This window comes from Haemorhous mexicanus, chromosome 24 (genome assembly GCF_027477595.1).
Source record: "Haemorhous mexicanus isolate bHaeMex1 chromosome 24, bHaeMex1.pri, whole genome shotgun sequence".
NCBI classification, from domain to species: Eukaryota; Metazoa; Chordata; class Aves; order Passeriformes; family Fringillidae; genus Haemorhous; species Haemorhous mexicanus.
In genome coordinates, this window is record NC_082364.1 from 1,821,837 (window position 1) to 1,843,510 (window position 21,674).

The 21,674-nt window shown below is 54.6% G+C and overlaps 2 protein-coding genes across 4 annotated transcripts in view; both read left to right on the forward strand.

Annotated features, from left to right (window-relative positions):
• Positions 1–166: 166 nt before the first annotated feature.
• CHEK1 (checkpoint kinase 1) lies at positions 167–8,145 on the forward strand. Its single transcript, XM_059867251.1, has 12 exons — positions 167–313; positions 879–1,102; positions 1,207–1,271; positions 1,819–1,888; positions 2,501–2,689; positions 4,888–4,992; positions 5,135–5,230; positions 5,301–5,409; positions 5,609–5,786; positions 7,408–7,539; positions 7,625–7,726; positions 7,895–8,145. Exons 1-12 carry the CDS (start codon positions 249–251, stop codon positions 7,988–7,990), a joined length of 1,431 nt encoding a protein of 476 aa, XP_059723234.1. The 5' UTR covers positions 167–248; the 3' UTR covers positions 7,991–8,145.
• A 13,059-nt stretch (positions 8,146–21,204) lies between these two features.
• CDON (cell adhesion associated, oncogene regulated) overlaps positions 21,205–21,674 on the forward strand; it is a 58,069-nt gene continuing 57,599 nt past the window's right edge. For all 3 annotated transcript variants that reach the window (XR_009489313.1, XM_059867025.1, XM_059867024.1), the window contains exon 1: positions 21,205–21,386. The gene's annotated coding sequence lies outside the window, so the exon portion shown is untranslated. The remainder of the gene's footprint in view (positions 21,387–21,674) is intronic.

The following is a 21,674-nucleotide window of genomic DNA, read 5'->3' on the forward strand; positions in this document are numbered from 1 at the left end:
GTTGGGGCCGTTTAGCTGTTTTTAACAGATTTGAATATAAATAGAGGCGAGGGGCGGGGCGGGGGCGTGGCCTGTAATGGCCGCGGGACTCCAGATGAGGGCAGGGCCTGGCTGGCGTGGGCGCGGCTTTGGACGTGCGCGCGCAGGGCGGGGCGGGGCTCGCGGCTGTGGCGGGAAAGGGCGGTGTGGCCGGGCCGCTGCCGGGACCGGGACTGGGATCGCGGCCCGGAGCGGGCCCGGGGCCGGGGATGGCGGTGCCTTTCGTGGAGGACTGGGACCTGGTGCAGACGCTGGGCGAAGGCGCCTACGGGGAGTGAGTGCGGCGCGGCCGGGGGGCGCGGGGTTGCTGCCGGCCGGGTCCGCCCCTTGCACGCCCCTGCCCTGCCCCTTGCGCGGCCGCTGTCCCCTCTGCCCCCTCGTGTGCCACTTGCGCACCCGCTGCTTCTCCCTGCGTGGTTCTGCGAGGCCACTGCGTGCCCACTGTTTGCTCGCCTCTTGGCCATCGCAGGCCGTGTGTCCGCCCACAGCTTGCCCAGTCCGCACTCCTCGCCCATCATATGCCCACTGTTTGCCCGCTCCGGTCGTGGCACGTCCTCTGTGTGCCCACTGCTCGCCCATCACGCCCCCTTGCACCCTGTGTGCCCATCGTGCACCTGCCCGTGCCTGCATTCCCTGCCTGTTCCTGCCCGCTCCCTGTCTCCAGGGGCACTATTTGCTGCCCATTCCCTGCCCGTTCCTTGCCTCCAGTGGCAATATTCCCTGCCTGCTGCTGTCTTCAGAGCCAGAATTTTCTCCCCATTCCCTGCCTGCTGCTGTCTCTGGGGGCAGCATTGCCATGCCCGCTCCCATGCCCATTCCCTGTTCCATGCCCACCGCAGGGTGCAGCTGGCTGTGAACCGCCGCACTGAGGAGGCCGTGGCCGTGAAAATCGTGGACATGAAGCGCGCGGCCGAGTGCCCGGAGAACATCAAGAAGGAAATCTGCATCAACAAGATGCTGAGCCACGAGAACGTCGTCCGGTTCTACGGACACCGGCGGGAGGGGGCCACGCAGTACCTGTTCCTGGAGTACTGCCGCGGCGGGGAGCTCTTCGACCGCATCGGTGCGGCACGGGCTACCCGGGGATTTAGGGCCAGTGGGGCGTCCTAAATTGTCATCCCCACATGGCTGAGAGCTGCTCTTCCCCTCGTTCTTCCCCACGTGCAGAGCCGGATGTCGGGATGCCAGAGCCGGAGGCGCAGCGGTTCTTCCAGCAGCTGATTGCCGGCGTGGTGAGTGCTCAGCGGCAGCGCTGGGGGCGGCGATGCCGCGGGTGCCAGCGGCGATTCCTGCACGGCACTGACCCCCTGACCCTTGCCGTGATTCCTGCACGGCACTGACCCCCTGACCCTTGCCGTGATTCCTGCACGGCACTGACCCCCTGACCCTTGCCGTGATTCCTGCACGGCACTGACCCTTGCCATGATTCCCACTCGGCGCTGACCCACCGACCCTTGCCATGATTCCCACACCATGCTGACCCTCTGACACTTGCTGTGATTCCCACATGGCACTGACCATTGCCATAATTCCCACACAGCACTGGTCCTTGCCGTGATTCCCACATGGCACTGACCATTGCCATAATTCCCACACCATGCTGACCCTCTGACACTTGCTGTGATTCCCACATGGCACTGACCATTGCCATAATTCCCACACAGCACTGGTCCTTGCCGTGATTCCCACATGGCACTGACCCTTGCCATGATTCCCACACGGTGCTGACCCCCTGACCCTTGCCATGATTCTCACTCAGCACTGACCCCCCCCCTGCAGGTGTACCTGCACAGCATTGGCATCACCCACCGTGACCTGAAGCCGGAGAACCTGCTGCTGGACGAGCGAGGTGGGGGCAGGCAGGGCCAGACATGTTCCTCTCTGGCCTCCATTAAGTTTTCATTTCTTAATTTGTGGTTATTTATTTGAGTATTTAATTTAAAGCTTTAATTTCAATGCTTATATTTTGCATTTGAATTTTTAATGTAAGGGTCTAATTTTATTCTGAATTTAAATTTTACTTTACATTTTTAATTTAAAGTTTTTACCATTTTTTAGCTTTATTTCTTAATTTAAGCTTTTATTTGAATTTGCATTCTGATTTGAATTTCTTCTCTTTATTTTGTTTGTATTTTTATTCAAATTTTCAGTTCAACTTTTAAACCTAGAACTTTAGAATCTTGAATTTAAATTCTAGTTTGAATTTCTTCTTTTAACATTGCTTGTATTTTAATTCAAATTTTAAGTTCAACTTTTAAACTTAAAACTTTAGAATCTTAACTTGAATTTTCATTTTTAAAACAAATTTTAAGTTTGACTTCATAATTAGAATTTTTACTTACATTTTGATTTCTATTTAAATTTGAACTTGCATTTTAAATTAATTTTGTTGGGGGGGTGTGTGTTAATTTTGACTTTTGATTTGAAGTTTTAACTTGGCTTTGCTTCTGTTTGGGCCCAGACAACCTGAAGATCTCAGATTTCGGGCTGGCCACGGTGTTCCGGCACAACGGGCGGGAGCGGCTGCTGAACAAGATGTGCGGGACCCTGCCCTACGTGGCCCCCGAGCTGCTGCGGCGCCCCGAGTTCCGCGCCGAGCCCGTCGACGTCTGGGCCTGCGGCGTGGTGCTGACAGCCATGCTGGCCGGAGGTGGGAATGCTGGGGTGCATGGAATTCACAGAGGGTGATGTGCTGATAGCCATGCTGGCCGGAGGTGGGAATGCTGGGGTGGATGGAATTCACAGAGGGTGATGTGCTGGTGGCCATGCTGGCCGGAGGTGGGAATGCTGGGATGCATGGAATTCACAGAGGGTGATGTGCTGACAGCCATGCTGGCCGGAGGTGGGAATGCTGGGATGCATGGAATTCACAGAGGGTGATGTGCTGATAGCCATGCTGCATGGAGGTGGGAATGGTGGGATGCATGGAATTCACAGAGGGTGATGTGCTGATAGCCATGCTGCATGGAGGTGGGAATGGTGGGATGCATGGAATTCACAGAGGGTGATGTGCTGATAGCCATGCTGGATGGAGGTGGGAATGCTGGGATGCATGGAATTCACAGAGGGTGATGTGCTGGTGGCCATGCTGCATGGAGGTGGGAATGCTGGGATGCATGGAATTCACAGAGGGTGATGTGCTGGTGGCCATGCTGGCCAGAAGTGGGAATGCTGGGATGCATGGAATTCACAGAGGGTGATGTGCTGATAGCCATGCTGCATGGAGGTGGGAATGCTGGGATGCATGGAATTCACAGAGGGTGATGTGCTGGTGGCCAGAGGTGGGAATTGTGAGATGGATGCATGGAATTCACAGAGGGTGATGTGCTGATAGCCATGCTGGCCGGAGGTGGGAATGCTGGGGTGGATGGAATTCACAGGAGGTGATGTGCTGGTGGCCATGCTGGATGGAGGTGGGAATGCTGGGATGCATGGAATTCGCAGAGGGTGATGTGCTGGTGGCCATGCTGCATGGAGGTGGGAATGCTGGGGTGGATGGAATTCACAGAGGGTGATGTGCTGATAGCCATGCTGCATGGAGGTGGGAATGCTGGGGTGGATGGAATTCACAGAGGGTGATGTGCTGGTGGCCAGAGGTGGGAATTGTGGGATGGATGGATGGAATTCACAGAGGGTGATGTGCTGCTGGCCATGCTGGCCGGAGGTGGGAATGCTGGGGTGGATGGAATTCACAGAGGGTGATGTGCTGGTGGCCATGCTGGCCAGAGGTGGGAATGCTGGGATGGATGGAATTCACAGAGGGTGATGTGCTGATGGCCAGAGGTGGGAATTGTGGGATGGATGGATGGAATTCACAGAGGGTGATGTGCTGGTGGCCATGCTGGCCAGAGGTGGGAATGCTGGGATGCATGGAATTCACAGAGGGTGATGTGCTGGTGGCCAGAGGTGGGAATTGTGGGATGGATGGATGGAATTCACAGAGGGTGATGTGCTGGTGGCCATGCTGGATGGAGGTGGGAATGTTGGGGTGAATGGAATTCACAGGAGGTGATGTGCTGATGGGTGTGCTGGCCAGAGGTGGAAATGCTGGGATGCATGGAATTCACAGAGGGTGATGTGCTGATGGCCAGAGGTGGGAATTGTGGGATGGATGGATGGAATTCACAGAGGGTGATGTGCTGGTGGCCATGCTGCATGGAGGTGGGAATGTTGGGATGGATGGATGGAATTCACAGGAGGTGATAAATGGCCACCAGAGGTGGGAACACTGGAATGTCTCTGGGAATGGATGGAATGCATGTGACATGTTCAGGGGGTGTGTGGGAAATGCAGGAGTGGTGCAGAGGACATGGGGGAGTGTTTGTGGAATGTGCAGGGATGTATGTGTGGAATGCAGAAAGGGTGCATGGGTGAAATCTGTGAGGGGAAGTGCCTGGAGTGCACCAGGGATGTATGGGATAGGGAAGGGGTGCACATGAGATGGGAGGGATGTGTGAAACAGAGATGGAATGTGTGGGATCCATAAGGAAGATGGGAAATGCATGGAGGGGGATGTCTGGAATATCCATAGGAATGCATGGAGGGAATAGAGGGCTGCAGAAGGGGAATGTATGTGATGTGATGTGATGTGATGTGATGTGATGTGATGTGATGTGATGTGATGTGATGTGATGATGTGATGTGTAGTGGGGGTGTATGAGAGGCAGAGGAGAGGTATGGGATGTGTGTGAGAAACCATGGGATGCACAGGGAGGTTTGGGATGCATGGGGAGCACACAGGAACCGTGGCAGGGCAGGGTCACCTGGCACACCACTTCCCCACAGTGCCACGAGTGTGCCCTGGGGGTTGTGGCACCGGGGGGTGACAGCAGTGGCATCTCCTGGCAGAGCTGCCTTGGGACCAGCCCAGCGACAGCTGCCAGGAATACAGTGATTGGAAGGAGAAGAAAACTTACCTCCCACCTTGGAAGAAGATTGATTCCGCTCCCTTGGGTAAGTATCCGGCACCCAGCAGCTCCCTAAATATATGCATATATATATATACACACACATAAATATATAGCTATATATACACACAAATACATACATATCCACGCACACACCATCTTGTGTTCCACCCCCTCGTCTCCCCCAGCACTGCTGCACAAGATCCTCACGGAGAGCCCGACGGCGAGGATCACCATTCCTGACATCCAGAAGGACCGGTGGTACAGCAGACCCCTCAAAAAGGGTAAGGGGCTGCGGGGGAGCGTGCTGGTGCCCCCCGATTTGGGGGTTACTTGGTGTCCTGTCCTTTGCAGATGTCAAGCGGGCTCGGCTCTCCTCGGGGGGAGTCACCGACTCCCCTGGAGGCTTCTCCAAGCACATCCGATCCGATACAGACTTCTCACCCGTGAAGGGAGCACTGGGGTGAGCCTCTGCTTCCCTCCACACGGGTTTGCTCTTCTTTGCACGCCTCGGGGCTTTCCCAGCATTTTCTCCAGGAGGTGGTCGGGTGGAAGCCCCGCCCAACCCCTGTGAGCGTCCCAGATCCTGCAAAATCCCATGCAGTTCCCACATTGGGCTCACTCCAGCACTCCTAACCCTTGTGTCCCCCCTTGCCTTGCAGTGAGGACAAGGCAAGCTATTCCACGTCACAGCCGGAGCCCGGCACGGGCGGGATGCCCTGGGAGAGTGGCACGGGAAGCATCGACCAGCTGGTGCAGGGCTTCAGCTTCTCGCAGCCCGCCTGCCCCGAGCACATGCTGGTCAACAGCCAACTCCTGGGCACCCCAGGCTCCTCCCAGGTCAGGGGCTGCAGGGGGCACCTGGCACCACTTGGAATATCGGGGTGCTGCCTCGCAGTGCTTGGGACGTGGCTGGGCGAGGCTGATCCTCTCGGGATTTCACCTCACGGCGTTTGGGCACAGCTCGGCATCGGCCGTGGAGGCAGGGTGCACCTTGCAGTGGCTGGGGGCTGCTCTGTGCTGCTTGTGCTGCAGCTTTGCCTGGTGGGGAAGATCAGGGAGCAGCTTGGCAATATTGGAGGTGCAACTTTTTTGTATTTATCACCTCAGGTGTGAGTCTGTAGGATTTGGGGCACAGCTTTTCAGTGTTTTCAGTATCAGGGTGACAACTTTGCCATGGCCTTGGTGTGTTTGGGTGCAGCTTCACGTCTGATTTACATCACCGGGGTCCAACGTTGCACTGTATAAACTGGGGTGCAACTTTGCATCATATATATGACAATGAGGAGCAGCTTTGCCATATTTATAACATCAGGGAGCAGCCTGGCAATGTGTGGGGTGTGGCTGGGTGAGGTTCATTATCTTGGGGGGCAGCTCTGCAGCATTTGGGGGGCAGAGTCTCATCCAGTTTACATCAGGATCCAGCGCTGCACCTTTTATACTACTGGGGTGCAGCTTTGCCTTAGATATGTAAGATTAGGAAGCAACTTTTGTTGTATTTATAATATCAGGGAGCAACTGTCGGGGCTGTGGCTGTTGAATATTTACCACCTGAGGGTGTCAGATGAAGGATTTGGGGTGCAAATTTGCAATACTTTTGGTATCAGTTTGTTGCTATGCCAGGGACTTGAGGGGCAGTTTCACATCCGATTTACAGCTCTGGGGTGCAACATTGTGCAGTGTAAAATATTGGGGTGCAACTTTGCATCATAAATACCACATTAAAGAGCAACTTTGCTGTATATGGAATATCAGGGAGCAGCTTGACAAGGCTGAGATGCAGCTGTTTTATCGTCTCGGGGTGCCACCTTCCAAGATTTGGGTGGCAAATGTGCATCATTTATGGCATCAGGGTGCACTTTGTGCAGTGGTTGGGGGCTGCTCTGTGGTGTTTGGGGAGCAGCTTTGCATCTGATTTACAGTATCAGGGAGCAGCTTGGCAGCATTGGGGTGCTGCTGGGCAAAGTTTGTCATCTCAGGGTGCAACCTAGTGGTATTTGGGGCACGATTTTGCAGCATTTTGAGTAATAAAATGCAACTTTCCAGTTCCAGGGTACTGCAGCTCTGCAGCATTTGGGAGGCAACTTTTCATCCAATTTACAATATCAGGGTCCATCGTTGCACTATTTATACCATTGGGGCGCAACTTTGCATGCTATGTGTGTCTTTAAAGAGCATTTCTGTGATACCAGGGGCTGACTTAGCACTGTTTGGGATGTGGCTGTGCAGCATTTCTGCTGTTTGGGACGTGGCTGTGCAGCATTTCTGCTGTTTGGGATGTGGCTGTGCAGCATTTCTGCTCTTTGGGATGCGGTTGTTGGCTTGTGCCATCAGGGGGTGCAGCTTTCCAACATTTCCTCACCAGAAGCCAGGCTGTGTCAGAGCTGGGGCTGGAACCTGGTGGGATTTGGGACCTTTTGGCCGGATTTATGACCCTTGGAATGTTTTTTTGGGGCGGCAGAGCCCGTGGCAGCGGCTGGTGAAGCGGATGACGCGGTTCTTCACCAAGCTGGACGCCGACGGATCTTACCGCGCGCTGAAGGAGGTGTGTGAGAAGATGGGCTACGGCTGGAAGATGAGCTGCACCAACCAGGTGGGGGTCAGGGGATGGAACTGGGGCTGGGACCCCCTGTGCTGGGTCATCAGGGAATAATTCGAGGCATTCCCCCCCTTTGCAGGTCACCATCTCAACCACAGACAGGAGGAACAACAAACTCATCTTCAAGGTGAACCTGGTGGAGATGGAGAGCAAGATTTTGGTGGATTTTCGCCTCTCCAAGGTGTGTGTGGGGTCAGGGTGGGTGCTGGGGGCTGCACGGCAGGTGCAGGGTGGGGAAGGACCACATTAAGTGGCTGCAGGGTGGGGGTGACCACAGGAGGTGGGTGCCAGGGGAGGGAGGGGTCCAGGTGGGTGTTGGGGGATGTAAACCCTGTCTCTCCCCACGCAGGGCGATGGCCTGGAGTTCAAGAGGCATTTCCTGAAGATCAAGGCCAAGCTCAGCGACATTGTCAGCACCCAGAAGGTCTGGCTGCCCGGCACCTGAGCCCTCACACCCCTTCTCTGCCTCCTCCTTCTCTTCCTCCACCTCCTCCTCCTCTTCTTCCTGGCTGCGCTCTGGCAGCAGCACCCAAATACTGTGAAGGTGTCTGGTCACCTATTTTAGGTTTTGAAGGTTCAATAAAGCCCTGGGGGACACGAGGCGAGGCTGGTTGCTGCAAGGGGGAGTTGCACTGGGTTGTTCACTCTGAAACCTGCTGATGGCGCAGCTTTGCTCGGCCAGGGGAAATCCCACTGCGGGATCTCTGCCGAGCCCTCCACCAGCCCCAAGGGCTGGGGGCTGACCCCCCCGCCCCCCGTTCCTGCCCTGTCTCAGGGCAGTGGCTGCCCTCATTTTCCAGCCTCTCTAATTGCTTTTCGGAAGGACTAACGAGCCCGAGAGCTGCCAGGGGTTGTTAGCGCTGGAGCGAGAGAGGAGAGCCAGGGATTAACCCCATCCCCCCCAAAAAAGAGCATCCCCCCCAAAAAAAAACCATCCCAGGGTGCAAACCCTGAGATATCACCACAATTCCTCCTTAAAACTGCATCACTGTTTAATTATTGGGCTTTAAAAATAGCATTTTTTCTTGTTTACCCCTTCTTAAATTATTATTTTTTTAATATCCCTTTCCCCAGCTTTTTGTTTCCCTGGTGGGAACCCCCCTTGGGCGAAGCAATTAGCGGCGATTTTTTAATTGCATATTTATATTGCAGCTGGGGAGCGAGACCCCGGCAGCGGGCGAGGGGAAAGCAGGAAGACGCCGCGCTCCGACCTTGTTTGCTTTTCAGCTGGGATTAAGCACTTTTAATTGTCCCAGAGATCACAGATTGCGGCCAGGGGGGATAATTAGGCTGAATACAGGGTTTTCTGGTTCATTCCCCCCAGGAATTTATATTTCTAAGGGCATGAAAAAGAAAATCTTTGGGAATGCCTCTGGAAGGGAAGGTTGTGGAGGGGTATGAGGCTGGACACAACTCGTTGCATGAGTGGGTCTCGCCGTCAAAACAAATTAATTTTTCACCTGTTACCTGCTGTAAATGGGATATTTGGGGGTCACGGGCACGTCCCCTCCTCCCCAGGATGCTTCAGGGGAGGCTGGACACTGCTCCTGCTCCACCACGGTCTCATGCGTTAACCAAGCTCCATTCCCATGGGAATCATTTTCAGCCCCAATTTTTAGGGTCCTTTTGGTTTTTTAACTCCGTGGAGAGGATTATTTTCCTCTTTTGGGGTTGGTGGGGGAAACTCGAGGGGGATGAAAGGTTTGTGTTCCTATGTGGCTGGGTGGGGGGGCTGTGATGAGCGGGGCCCTGAAAGCGCCCTTTGTGCGGCCCCGCCGGGGACCCGGCGCGCTCGGAGGCACCGGAGCGTGGCAAATCCTAAAACCAACAGCACGGCCGGGGCGGACGGCCGGGGGCTTCTGCCCCCACCTCATCCCGAATTCATGGCTCTCCAGCGGGCACAGGAGGTTCTGCCAGCCCTCAGCTCCTGGCAGCATCCTGGGAGCAGAGTTTGGGATACAGAGTTTGGGATGCGGTGCTGGATGCAGGATGGAGGGTTCAGGGATGGGATGTAGGATTTAGGACATGGAGGATTTAGGATCTAGGTGCTGATTGTGGGACAGAAATTGGGATTCAAATGTGGGACATAGGATTTGGGATGGAGGTTTAGGGTGTAGATGCAGGATGTGAAATGGAATTTATGATGCAGATATGGGACTTAGGATTTAGGCTGTGGGTGCAGGATTTAGGATGTAGATTCAGGATGCAGGACAGAGTGTTTAGGATTTAGACAGGGAATTCAGGATTTAGGGCTCAGATGGAGAATGGGGGATGGAGGATTTAGAATCTAGGTGTTGGTTGTGGGACAGAACTTGGGATGCAAATGTGGGATGTAGGATTTGGGATGTAGACACAGGATGGAGGGTTTAGGATGTAGATGCAGGATGTGAAATGGAATTTATGATGCAGATATGGGACTTAGGATTTAGGCTGTGGATGCAGGATTTGTGATGTAGATTCAGGATGCAGAATAGAATATTTAGGATTTAGACATGGGACACAGCGGAGAATTTAGGATGTAGATGGTGTCATAGGATTTAGGATACAGGTGCAGGTTTCAGAATTCAGATATGGAACACAATATTTAGGATATTTATTTGGGACATAGATACACGATCTGGGACAGATCCCAAGAGAACTTGGGATGCAGATATGGGACACAGGATTTAGGATGAAGATGCAAGACACAGGATGGAGGATCCAGGATGCAATTGTGGGATAGAAGACTGAGGATGTAGATGTGGGATAGAGCACTTAGGAGATATGTGGAGACTTGGGATTTCAGGTGTAGATACAGGATGGAGGATTTAGGATGCAGATATGGAACACAGGATTTAGGACATTGATGCAGGATGGGGGATGGATGATTCAGGATTTAGGGACACAGGATTTAGTATGTAGGTGCAGGATGCAGGACAGAAAACTTGGGATGCAAAAGTGGGACATAGGATTTGAGATGTAGGATTTAGGATGCAGGACTCAAAATAGAGATGTAGGATATAGGATTTAGGATGGTGGATGGAGGATTCACAATGTAGATGCAGAATGCAGGATGGAGAACTTAGAGTGCAGATGTGGGACATAGAACTGGGGATGTAAATGCAGGATAGAGGATTTAGGATGCAGGTGGGGGACATAGGATGCAGGACACAGAATGGAGAAGTCAGGATGTAGTTCTGGAATGGAATATTTGGAATGTAAATGGGGGTATGGGATTTAGGATATAAACACAGATGAAGGATTTAGGATGCAGGTGTAGGACATAAGATTCAGGACATAGGTGCAGGATGGGGGATCGAGGATTTAGGATGTAGATGCAGAACACAGGATGGAGGATTCAGGATGCAGATGGGAGTCTCAGGACTTGGGATGCAGACACAGGGTGCCAGATGTAGGGCACAGAAGAGAGACTCTGGGAGCCTTTAGGATGTGGGGTGCAGGATTCAGGATGCAGACAGGACTTTAGGAAACAGAGAATTTAGGATGTAGACACAGGTTTCTAGATGCAGGATGGAGTATTTAGGAGGCAGATGCAGCTTTCCAGACACAGAACATGTGGCATGGATGCAGGACACAGGAGATGGGATGTGGATGCAGGACATGGAACACAGGAGTGGGATTTAGGGTGCAGATATGGGATGGAGGTGCAGGACATGGGCTGCTCCAGCACAGAGCACCAGAGCAGCCCCAGCTCTGCACAGGGATTTTGCAGCACCCCTGGAGATGGGGAGTGCGTGCAACGAGCCAGGACATGCAGACTTCCAAGGAAAAAATTATCACTTTCCAAGCCCTTGCAGACATTTTGCAGCTCGTCCCCCATCTGGGAGGCAGATCCCAGCCTTTGGCCACATCTGCCCGCCAGATGTGCTGGGGAGGGGAACAGAGCCCCTGTGGATGGGAAAGCTCCCCACTGCCCCTGTGGGCAGGCCAGGTTGGGAATGCAGCTCTACCATATCACACCTGCTCTGGAGAAACGCCTGGATGGGACCAGGGAGCAGTGGGAAGGAAGGACTGGATGGGACCAATCCAGCCTCACAAACGGTTTTCACTCAACTAAGGTTTTGTCCTGGGGCTGGGGGAGGTGGCAATGAGTCACAGCCAGGGTGCAGCTATAGGGGTATGGCCCAGTGTGCCCCAGTAAGAACCCTGGGCTGAACTTACCCAGGGCCCTGCGTGGGGTGGGAGCTCCTGGTGAGGCCAGCTGGACCCACAGAGGTGTTTGGTGCCCTTGAGATCCAGGCATTGAGATGGGGATGTGGGAGATGGGATGGAGATGTGGGATGGAGATATGGGATGGAGATGTGGGATGGAGATATGGGATGGAGATATGGGATGCAGGGGGTGGGAATGTGGAATGCAAATGCAGAGTTTGGGGTGTAGGTGCAGGACAAGGGATGGTGCAAGGTGCAGGTGGGGCGGGGGGCTGGGTGCAGGTGCAGCTGGAGGATGTGGGAGGGAGGCTGCACACGCAGGACATGGTGGAGATGCAGGATCTGGGATGTAGATTTGGCATGCAAGAATCGGGATGCAGAGTGCAGGGTGCAAGAAGTGGGATGCATAGGGCAGGATGTGGGATGAGAGGTTGGTTAAGATGCAGGGTGTGGAATGCAGGGCACAGAGTACAGATACAGGATTTGGGATGCAGGGTGCAGGGTGAGGGATCAAGAGTGCAGATGCAGGACATGGAGTGCAGGGCTGAGGGTGCAGATGAAGGATTTGGGATGCAGGAGGCAGCCACAGGATGCTGATCCAGGGAATGGCTGTGGGATGCAAAAGTAGGATGAAGTTAGAGGGTGCAGCTCTAGGATAGAAGGAATGGAATGCAGAATCCAGGGTGCAGGATGTAGATGCTGGATTCAGGATGAAGATGTGAGGTACCAATGAAACTCCAGGATGGTGATGCACCACCTTAAGCAGAGAAGAATGATGGAAGCATTTCCCATCTGATTATTAGGGGCAAATAAGAGAATTTCCCAATAACATCAGCTCTTCAGGGACTAGAAATTCAATAGGATTCCAGAAGCATTTTTATTTTCTGAACTGCCCCCATCAGCTTGGTGTCTCCAGGACAGAAACATTTATTTAGAGAAAAAAACCCTAAAGCTGGAGCAATTCCATCTGAAGACACCCAAATGCAGCATTTCCCTCCTCTCTCCTTCGCTTTTCCCACTGTGGAGGTGCCTAGGGGGCTGGATTTGTTGGATTTTTAACTCAGGAGATGTTTTAGCTCTTGCAAAAGCATTGCAGCAGCCTCGGGAATGCCGCCACATTAATAAAAGCAAAAATGCAGAGGAGTCTGTTAAGGAAACTCCTGCAAAAATCCCTTCCAGAAACATTGTGGGCAGCATTAGCTCTTGGTTTGAGCTTTTTTCCCCTGTTTTATTGGGAAAATGAGTTTTGGAGGTCATCATGTGCCCAGAGGATGGTGCAAGGTGGGTCTTTGCAGCAGGTTTGGCCCCCAGATCCTCCTGTCAGTATCAAAGAGGGGTTTTGTGGGGAAAAACCTGGAATTTACAGCTCAAAATTGGATTTTTCAGGTTAAAACCTACAACAATCACCCTGAATTGGAGGACTGACACTGTGGATGCAGCCTGGCAGTGGTGCCAGGGACACGGGTGAGGCCCCAGTAGTGCCTCTTGCCTGGCAGGCAGGAGAGGGAGAAAAATGCTTTAAAAAGGTAAAAAAAAAAAGCTCCAAAGCAGAAGGCTGAGGTCATTTTCTTGGCGAGGAAGTCGGCTCCTTCCAAATGCCTCCGGGTCGGGTTTAATATCAGCAGAAACATTCTTGGGCAGGGTGGGGAGAAAGTGCTGCTCTCACCATCGAAAGCAGAACCCTCAAACCTCCAAACGCCCTAGGAAGAAAACCCAAACGTCCTAAAACCCCCAAAATCAGTTCCCCAACCCCCAGACTGCTTCTTTGGAACCTCTAGGTGTGGAGTAAATGAGTATTGGGGTGGAGAGGTGCGAAAACAGCTCATGGAGGAGGGGAAAATCCCCCCTGGGAGCAGAGAACTGAATCTTTAAAGTGGTTTTTGAGCATCATTTGGCCACTGCTGGGGTTTTTGGGATGTGGAAAGGAGGAAAGTGAGGGGGTTTGGCAGGGAAAATGCCATTTTTCCCATTGTCCTGGAGAGTTTTATCATCACTTCGATCCCTCCTTGATTTAGCATCATCTCAGTGGGCTCAGCACCCAGCAGCACCCCCTGGGGCAAAGGGACCTGCGTGCGAGGAATATCCTGCTGGAAAATACATCAAAAAGGAGGGGGGAAATTAAATGGATTTCATCTGCTGTGCTCTACTCACAGGGCTGCCTGAGAAGCTCAGGGGCTGCCAGTGCCTTGTGCAAGCCCTCGGCTGCCCTGCGGAGCTGTTGTGGCTTTTCCAGGGATTTTACACATTAGGAGGGGGTGGTTTGACTGTGTTTGTTTTGCTAAACCTCACCAAAACCCAAACCAGAGCTCGGAGGGAGGAGGAGGGGGCAGGAGATGCAGGGAAAGGTTATTAAAAAATAGAAGCAAAACAAAACACAGGAGCTGAAGTGGGAAAATGAGTTTGGGATTGCAGCAGAGCAGGGATGTGGCAGTGGGAGAGAGGCTGTGGGTGGCAGGGATGTGGCACTGGCAGGGATGTGTGGGTGGCAGGGATGCTGCACCTTGCTGGGGATGTGCATCCCACCAAAATCAAGATGGGAAAAAAATTCCCCAGGAGAATTGGGAGGATAAGAATCATCAGGAGGGCTCTGATCCCACTGGGAGGGAGGCTGTGAGGCGATGCTCTGGCGTGGAAGGGGAATTTCCTCCGTGCTTGCACATTCCTCCCATCAGCAGTATTTACAAGTAGGCACCAGGAGCAATCCCAGGTCGGCCAGATCTCCTCATGGGTCTGGCCTCGTGCTGCAGCCCCACAGCCCCTTGCTCCTTCATCTCAGGCCTTTCTCCCTGATCCCTTTGCTCTGTGCTCTCTGCACCCCATAGCTGCAATCCCTCCTGTGCTAAAGTCCTGTTCATGACATTCCAGAGCAGCCCCTCCCAAAATTTTCCTCATCCCAGCACTCATAGCTTCCCCTTCAGCCTTTTCTAGGGACAGGGCTGCTGCAAGGCTGCCCTCGGGTGCAGGGTTTGGGGTGGACTCCGCGGGTTTCTCCATCTTCAGGCAGTGCTGGGAAGACCCAGCAGCAATGTCCTTTCCTGGGAAAAGGCCTGGGAAGTGTTGCAGGGTGCAGAGACGTTTTGGGATGCAGGGATACAGCAGCACACAGGGATGTGGCAATGCATGGGGATGTTTATGGGATGCAGCAGCACACAGGGATCCTGGTAATGCCCAGGAATATTTATGGGATGCAATAGCATATGGGGATGCTGGTAATGCCCAGGGATGTTTATGGGATGCAGGGATGCAGCAGCACACAGGGATGTGGCAATGCCCAGGGATGTTTATGGGATGCAGCAGCACACAGGGATGCTGGCCATGCACAGGGATGTTTATGGGATGCAGCAGCACACAGGGATGAGGCAATGCATGGGGATGTTTATGGGATGCAGCAGCACACAGGGATGTGGCCATGCCCAGGGATGTTTACGGGATGCAGCAGCACACAGGGATGCTGGCCATGCACAGGGATGTTTGCAGCATCCAGAGCTGTTTGCAGCAGTGTGCAGGGATGCTGGCAGCACACAGGAATGTTTAGGGTGTGTGGGATGCCAGCAGCACACAGGGACAGTGGCTGTACACTGGGATATTTGTGGCACACTGCGATACTTGCAGCATGGAGGGATGCACGGACACACTTTACAGGAACACCTGCAGCAGCTTTTCAGGCCTTCCATGCCTCAGTTTCCCCCTCCTGGGAGCCAGGGCTGTCGGTGTGTCCGGGCTCAGCCCCACGGGCCGTGCTGTGGCCGCCTGGCTGTCGGCTCCGCGCTTGGCTGGCAGCCAGGGCAGCACTGGGGGCCGCTGCTCGCCAGATGTGATAAGGAAAGGTTTGGCCCAGGCTGGAAAAAAAGAGACAAAAAAGAAGAGAGGGGGGTAAAAAAAAAAGGGGAAATAAAAAAGGCAAAAGCAAAGCAAATTCCTTGGCAAATCAAAGCAAAATGCTTGCACACGGCCTTGCATCCAGCCATCCGTCTTGATAAGGGGCTCTGGGAAGGAGGAGGTGGAGGAGAAGGAGAAGGAGGCAAGCTGACACTGGGAACCTGATAGCAATCCTACTTAATGGCAAAAAACCTGCCAGATTTCCCACTGCCAGCTGAGGAGGAGCCCAGACACGGTGTGCCTCAGTTTCCCCACTGCATGCATGCACTGAGGTGTGGCGGGGGGTTAAAACTGCCTTGGAGGGGTTAAACGGGGCGATTTTCTGCCGGGTTTTATCCAAAACATGTGTTTTCACCACTATTCCAGTTATCTGGGATATTTCCTGCATGTTTGCTCCTATGGCAACCAGCCCAGCATGAAAGACCCATTTACTGGGCCCGGGGATAAGGAGCAGCCATATGGTGTCAATTTTGAAGGCGCTCCATCCCCTCCACCCGGCTCCAGTTCTCCCTCCACCACGGTCTTGGCCCCTCAAGAGGCGTCCACCAAGAGCTGGGTCCAGCTGGGGTTGGGAATGGGCACCATCAGCAAGGTGAGGTGGTGGGTTGGGTTTTGGGGAGCTCAGAGAAGGTGGAGATTGGCTGCAGCAGTGACCAGAGATCCTTCAGGAGACAGGGATGGTGTGGAGGTACCTGCAGCACCTCCTGGGATCCTTCAGGAGACAGGGATGGAGTGAAGGTACCTGCAGCACCCCCTGGGATCCTTCAGGAGACAGGGATGGAGTGAAGGTACCTGCAGCACCCCCTGAGATAGATCCTTCAGGAGACAGGGATGGAGTGAAGGTACCTGCAGCACCCCCTGGGATGCTTCAGGAGACAGGGATGGACACAAGAGACCCACAATGCTGATCTGGGATCCGCCAGGAAGATAAAGATGGAGACAACATCCCTGCAACACTGAGGTCCATCCAGAGGGAAGGTTGAGGACAAGGTGCCTGAATTGTGGGCCCAAGGTCTGCCCAGGAGACCAGGCTGGAGAGAGCCTCATTCCCGCTTGGCCTGGGGCAGGCAGGTACTGGAGAGGTCACAGAACCTTTTATCACCCTCAGAACTCTCTAGAGGGGTGCAGGGAGCTCTGTCCCACCCCAGCAGTCTGGGCTCTTCCCAGAGATAACCCCAGTGCCCTGGGAAACCGAACAATCACTGCATACAGAGGTTATTTGCTCCTTCCTGAAGACCGAGGCAATTTTTGGTGCCAAAGCAGCTCCATGGAGTTAAATGACCAAAACAGAGGAAAATTAGGCAAAATCACCCTCTAGCCTGCTGGAAAAAAAATTAAGTTTAAAAAAAAGTGTTTCCTAATAATTCTAATTTTCTTTTGTTGCCACTGGGTGTTTGCTGCAGGGTAGATGATAAAGCTGGGCAGGACCAGGCACGGCGTGGGACAGGGGATTTTGAGAATGATTCACTCCCAATGCCTCCTGCAGAGGTATTTCTGATTAAAAAAAAAAAAAAAAGACAAAATAGATTAATTGGGGCTTTTTTAAAGAAAAATAGAGGTTTTACAGAAGTGACCCTTCCCACCATCCTCCCCAATTTTCTTTTTAACAAGGAATAAAAAGCCTTTCAGCCAAAAAAACCTTTGCTATGAAAACGTGTGTTAGGGTCAAAAAGCCACTTTTCACTGGGGGGAAAATAGAGCAACAAAACCCCCCTGACCAATGCATGAAGTGATGGGTTGGCAAATCTCACAGGGACATACAGCTTCTTTTGAGGTGACATCTCTCCCTCTCCTCCTCTCCCTCTCCTCCTCTCCCGTCCTCTCCTCCTCTCCTCCTTCCAGTCTTCCTCATCCTTCAGTCCTTCTCCTCCTCCCCTTTCCTGTTGTCTCTTCTTGTTTCTTCTACCCTCATCATTTTCATTTTGTCTCTTCTCATCTTCTCTTGCCAGGTGATTGTTTCCACGTGTGCTCCATCCCAGCATGCCTCCAGCCTTTGTGCCCTGTTCCTGATCCATTTCCTTGGAGTGGAAATCCCAGGATTCCCCACTCACACACATTGCCTGCCACGCTGCAGGGCACATTCAGCAGCTGATGCCACCCAAAGCCACCTGCACTGCCAAGGCTGACACCAGCTGTCCCCTTCCCAAAAAGGACCAAACCTTCCCTCGATGGAGATCACTGGATGCCAAAGGGCATTGGGGTGTTGGGCTGGCCCTGTGGAGAGACACAGGGACACAGGGCCATGTCTGTGGGACAAGGGACATGGGACTGGGACAAGGCACCTGCTGGGATCTGGGCTAGGGTGATGGAACAAGGACAAGGTGATGAGAACTGGGATGTAATGATGGGGACAGGGACAGATGATGGGGACTGGGATGAGTGATCCCAGGGGACAGGGCTGGGATGATGGGACTTGGACAATGTACTTGCTGGGGTCAGGAGAATGGGAACAGGATGGAGGTGCCTGCCAGGAATGGGATGATAAGAACAGGACAAGGAAGCTGCTGAGGGTGTGGAGGTGGGAACAGGGCTCAGGTACTGCCAGGGACAGAAGTCAGGGGACCACAAGAAGGAACGCAGCGGAGCCCAGCCTGGGGCGACAGCGACCAGCCCATGGCCACGGGGAGCATCTCCCAGCCTCAGCCCCTCCGCTCTGGCCCTGAGCTCTGCACCCAAACCCGCAGCAGCAGAGGCGAGCACCGGGGGCCCGGCTTGGCTCCCCCCGAGCCGCGGCGGCGCTGCCGATCGGCTCCCGCGGGGCCGGGAGCGCCGAGCGCCGGGCGCGGGGAGCGGGCGGTCAATGCCGGGGCCTCACTCCCACGAGCGGATGAAAGGCTCCCTGTCCAAACGGCATTAGACGCGCTGCGAAGGCTCATTCCCGATCGGTCACGCTCCGAGGCGCAGCTGCAAAACCCCCTCCGGGAGCCCGGGATGCTCCGGGGGCTTTGTTCGGAGCAGCCCCGCTTCCCGGGGAACCGTGACAAGACGATGGGATTACGGGGCAGGAGAAATGAAATGAAATAAAACCCAACCTCGCTGGGACCACGCTGGCTGGGCGGAAAAACAAAGGGGACCCTCAAATTCCCTCGTGCTCCTGCCAGGAATGATGGCCCCACCTGGGCGGGGGGAAGGGGCACGGAGAGGGCTTGAGGATCCCCAAGGAGGGAGGGTGGTTTTTGGGGGTGTCCCCCCCCATTTCTGCTCCCAAATCCCAGCACTGAGCAAGCAAGGAAAAGGAGGAAAAACTTGCAAGGAAGCAAACCTTATGAGGAGGGGAAACCTTGCATGGAGGGAAAGCTTTTGAGGAAGAAAACTTCACAAGAAGGAAAACTTGCAAGGTGGTAAAATCTTGAAAGGAAGGAAACCTCCAAGGAAGAAAACCTTGCAAAGAGGAAAACTTTACACGGAAAATAAACTTTGGGTGGGGGAAAATATCACAAAGAAGGAAAATCTCGTAAGGAAATAAAACCTTGCAATGAGGAAACCCTTAGGCAAGGAAGGAGATCTTGCAAGGAAGAAAATACTTGAAGGAGGAAATCATTTCAAGGAAGGAAAAACTTTCAGTGTAGGAAAAGCCTTGTACGGAGGAAAATTTTACAAGAAGGAAAACCTTTGCCAAGGAAGGAAATCTTGCAAGAAGGAAAACCTTGAAGGAGAAAAACCTCCCAAGGAAGGAAACCTCACAGGGTTGGAGGAAGTGAGCAGGTTGAAGGAGAGGTTCTGCACCTTCCTTCTGGGAGCAGCCCGATCCCTCCTGGCACAGGGCCCGGCGCAGTTTGGCTGAAGTTAATTGGGTTAGTGAGCGGCTAAAGGACGTAGCTTGTCCGGGCGCCTGCTCCCTAATGAGCATCTCATTTGAATCTATGCAAAATAGCAGGGAGCATGGAGACATGCTAATTAAAGCGATTGCTGTTCGCTAATTAAGCAGCAATTCTCCTGCCCAAGAGGGTATTCTCATGCAAATGAGCCCAAGGAGGGGAAAACATCGCCCCAAAAAATTGTACAGGGAGAAATTGCAATTTGGCACCGCCCCTGGTCTGTAAATCACCTTCATTATAATCCTCATTTTGAGTATTTTTATCCCAAAATACCAGACTTGGCTGTCTCTTCTGTGCTGAGAACAATCCTGAAGCCCTCATCTTTTCCAGTGGCTGCCATAAATCAAGTCATTTCACTCCTCAGCTGTGCCAACCCCGATTTTGTTTTATTTTGGGGTGTTTTCTTCAGATTATGGGATTTTTAATCTGCTGAGGATTTTTCTACTCTTTATTTTCTTTCTTTTTTTTCCCCTTTCACACTTGTGGAAATAATGACGTCCTACAGGAAACCTCCTGAGGGATAAAATTAGAGCTGGTAAACACAGGGTACTGCAGCGTTTTGGTCTCACAGGTTTGTCTGAAAACCATGAGATTTTATTTCAACTCTAGTTTTTTAGGGGGGTTTAAAGCTTACTTTTTCTTTATTTTTAAACATAGCAACTGTGTTTCTTTGCAGTCCATGTGGTGCTGGTGCTTTCTTGGTGAAACTCCCCTTGGCTAAATCCCTTTCCAGCTACCACTTATGGATGTGACCAAAACACAGCAAATTCCCAAAAAACAAGGCATGTTGGGCATATTTGGGGTTTTTTTTGGAAGGGGTCAATGGTTTGGGCACAGTATGAGCCCTTGATAAAGCCCCTTTTTGCTATTTGTAGCCGAGTACGGGGTTCTTGGTGGAGTCATCTGGAGAAGGATGATGCATGGAGCATGTGTGGGGGCATTTCCCAGCTCTTTGGAAACAGCCAGAGCCACTCCCTCACTCCAGCGACACTCTGAACACACAAGTGCTCGCAGGAGAGCCGGAGTGGGAGCCGTGGGCTCTCCGGCGTGGGAGCGAGCGGGCGGGCACGGGATGACCTCTGCACCCGCAAGGGCGGAGGCTCCGGGAGGCCGCACAGGTGAGCCGCGCTGCGGCGCTCGGAGGGCGCACAGGGTGCCGGCTCTGTGGGTGACTGTCACGCACAGCTGACAGGTGACAGGTGGCAGGGCCGTGTGGGTGCGGGAGCGCACGGAGCGCGGGTGTGCGGCCGCCCAGGGCTGCACAAGCGGCCGGTCCCGTAGGAGCGCAGGCAGCGGGTGCGCGGCTGCTCGCTGCCCGGTCAAGCACACGAGGGCGCTCCGGCCGGGTGGGTGCCCGGTCCCGCCTTCCCCGTGCCGTGGGTGCCCAGTGCACCTGCTGTTCGGGGCTGCGGTGCCGCGGGTCCCGGCTCACACGGATGCCTGGTCCCGGCGGTTCGGGGCGCGGTGCCGCGGGTCCCGGCGGTTCGGGGGCGCGGTGCCGCGGGTCCCGGCTCACACGGGTGCCCAGTCCCGGCGGTTCGGGGCGCGCTCTCTCGGCCAGGCTCTGCCCGGCGGAGCACGGACCCCGCGGCGCCCCGCGCGCACGTGCATCCCCTCCACCCCTCCCGTTCCCCTTAAAGGGCCCGCAGCGCCCCGCTCGCCGCGCGCTCGGGCCGCGCTCACCGCCGCCCGCTCCCTCCCCTCCTCGAGCGGTGGGTCCGCCCGCGGGGCACCCGTGCTCCCCCCCCGGCCGGCGTTGGTTCGCTCCGCGGGGCGGGGCGGGGCGGCGGCACCTCCCCCGACACGGGGCGCCGGTGGGAGCGGGGCGGGGAGCGGAGCGCGGGGGGAGATAAGCGGCGCCGAGCGGCCGGGCGGCGCTGGATGGAGGCTCCCGCCCGCCGGGACGCCCGCCCCAGCCTGGAATGTCCTGGCGAGCCGCCGCCGAGCGGCACCGGCACCAGGACCGGGACCAGGGAGGGGGCGCGGCGGAGAGGTAACGCGCGCGCTTCCCGCCGCCGGCGCGCGCTGAGGGGGGCGCGGGCGGGCGCGCGCCGGGAGGGGCGAGCGCGGCTGCTCCGTGAGGGGCGAGCGGGCCCGGGGCGGCCGCAGGTGGCGGCTGCTGTCACCCCGCAGGGCTCGCCCGCGCCGTCCGGCTCCGCTGTGTGCCCTCGGTGCGCGGGGCTGAGCCGGTGCACAGCGCTCCGGGGAGCGGGACGAGCCCTCCGCGCTGCGCGGCTCTGATTTATGGGCTCATTTCGCCGGGAACGCGCCTCCACTCCTC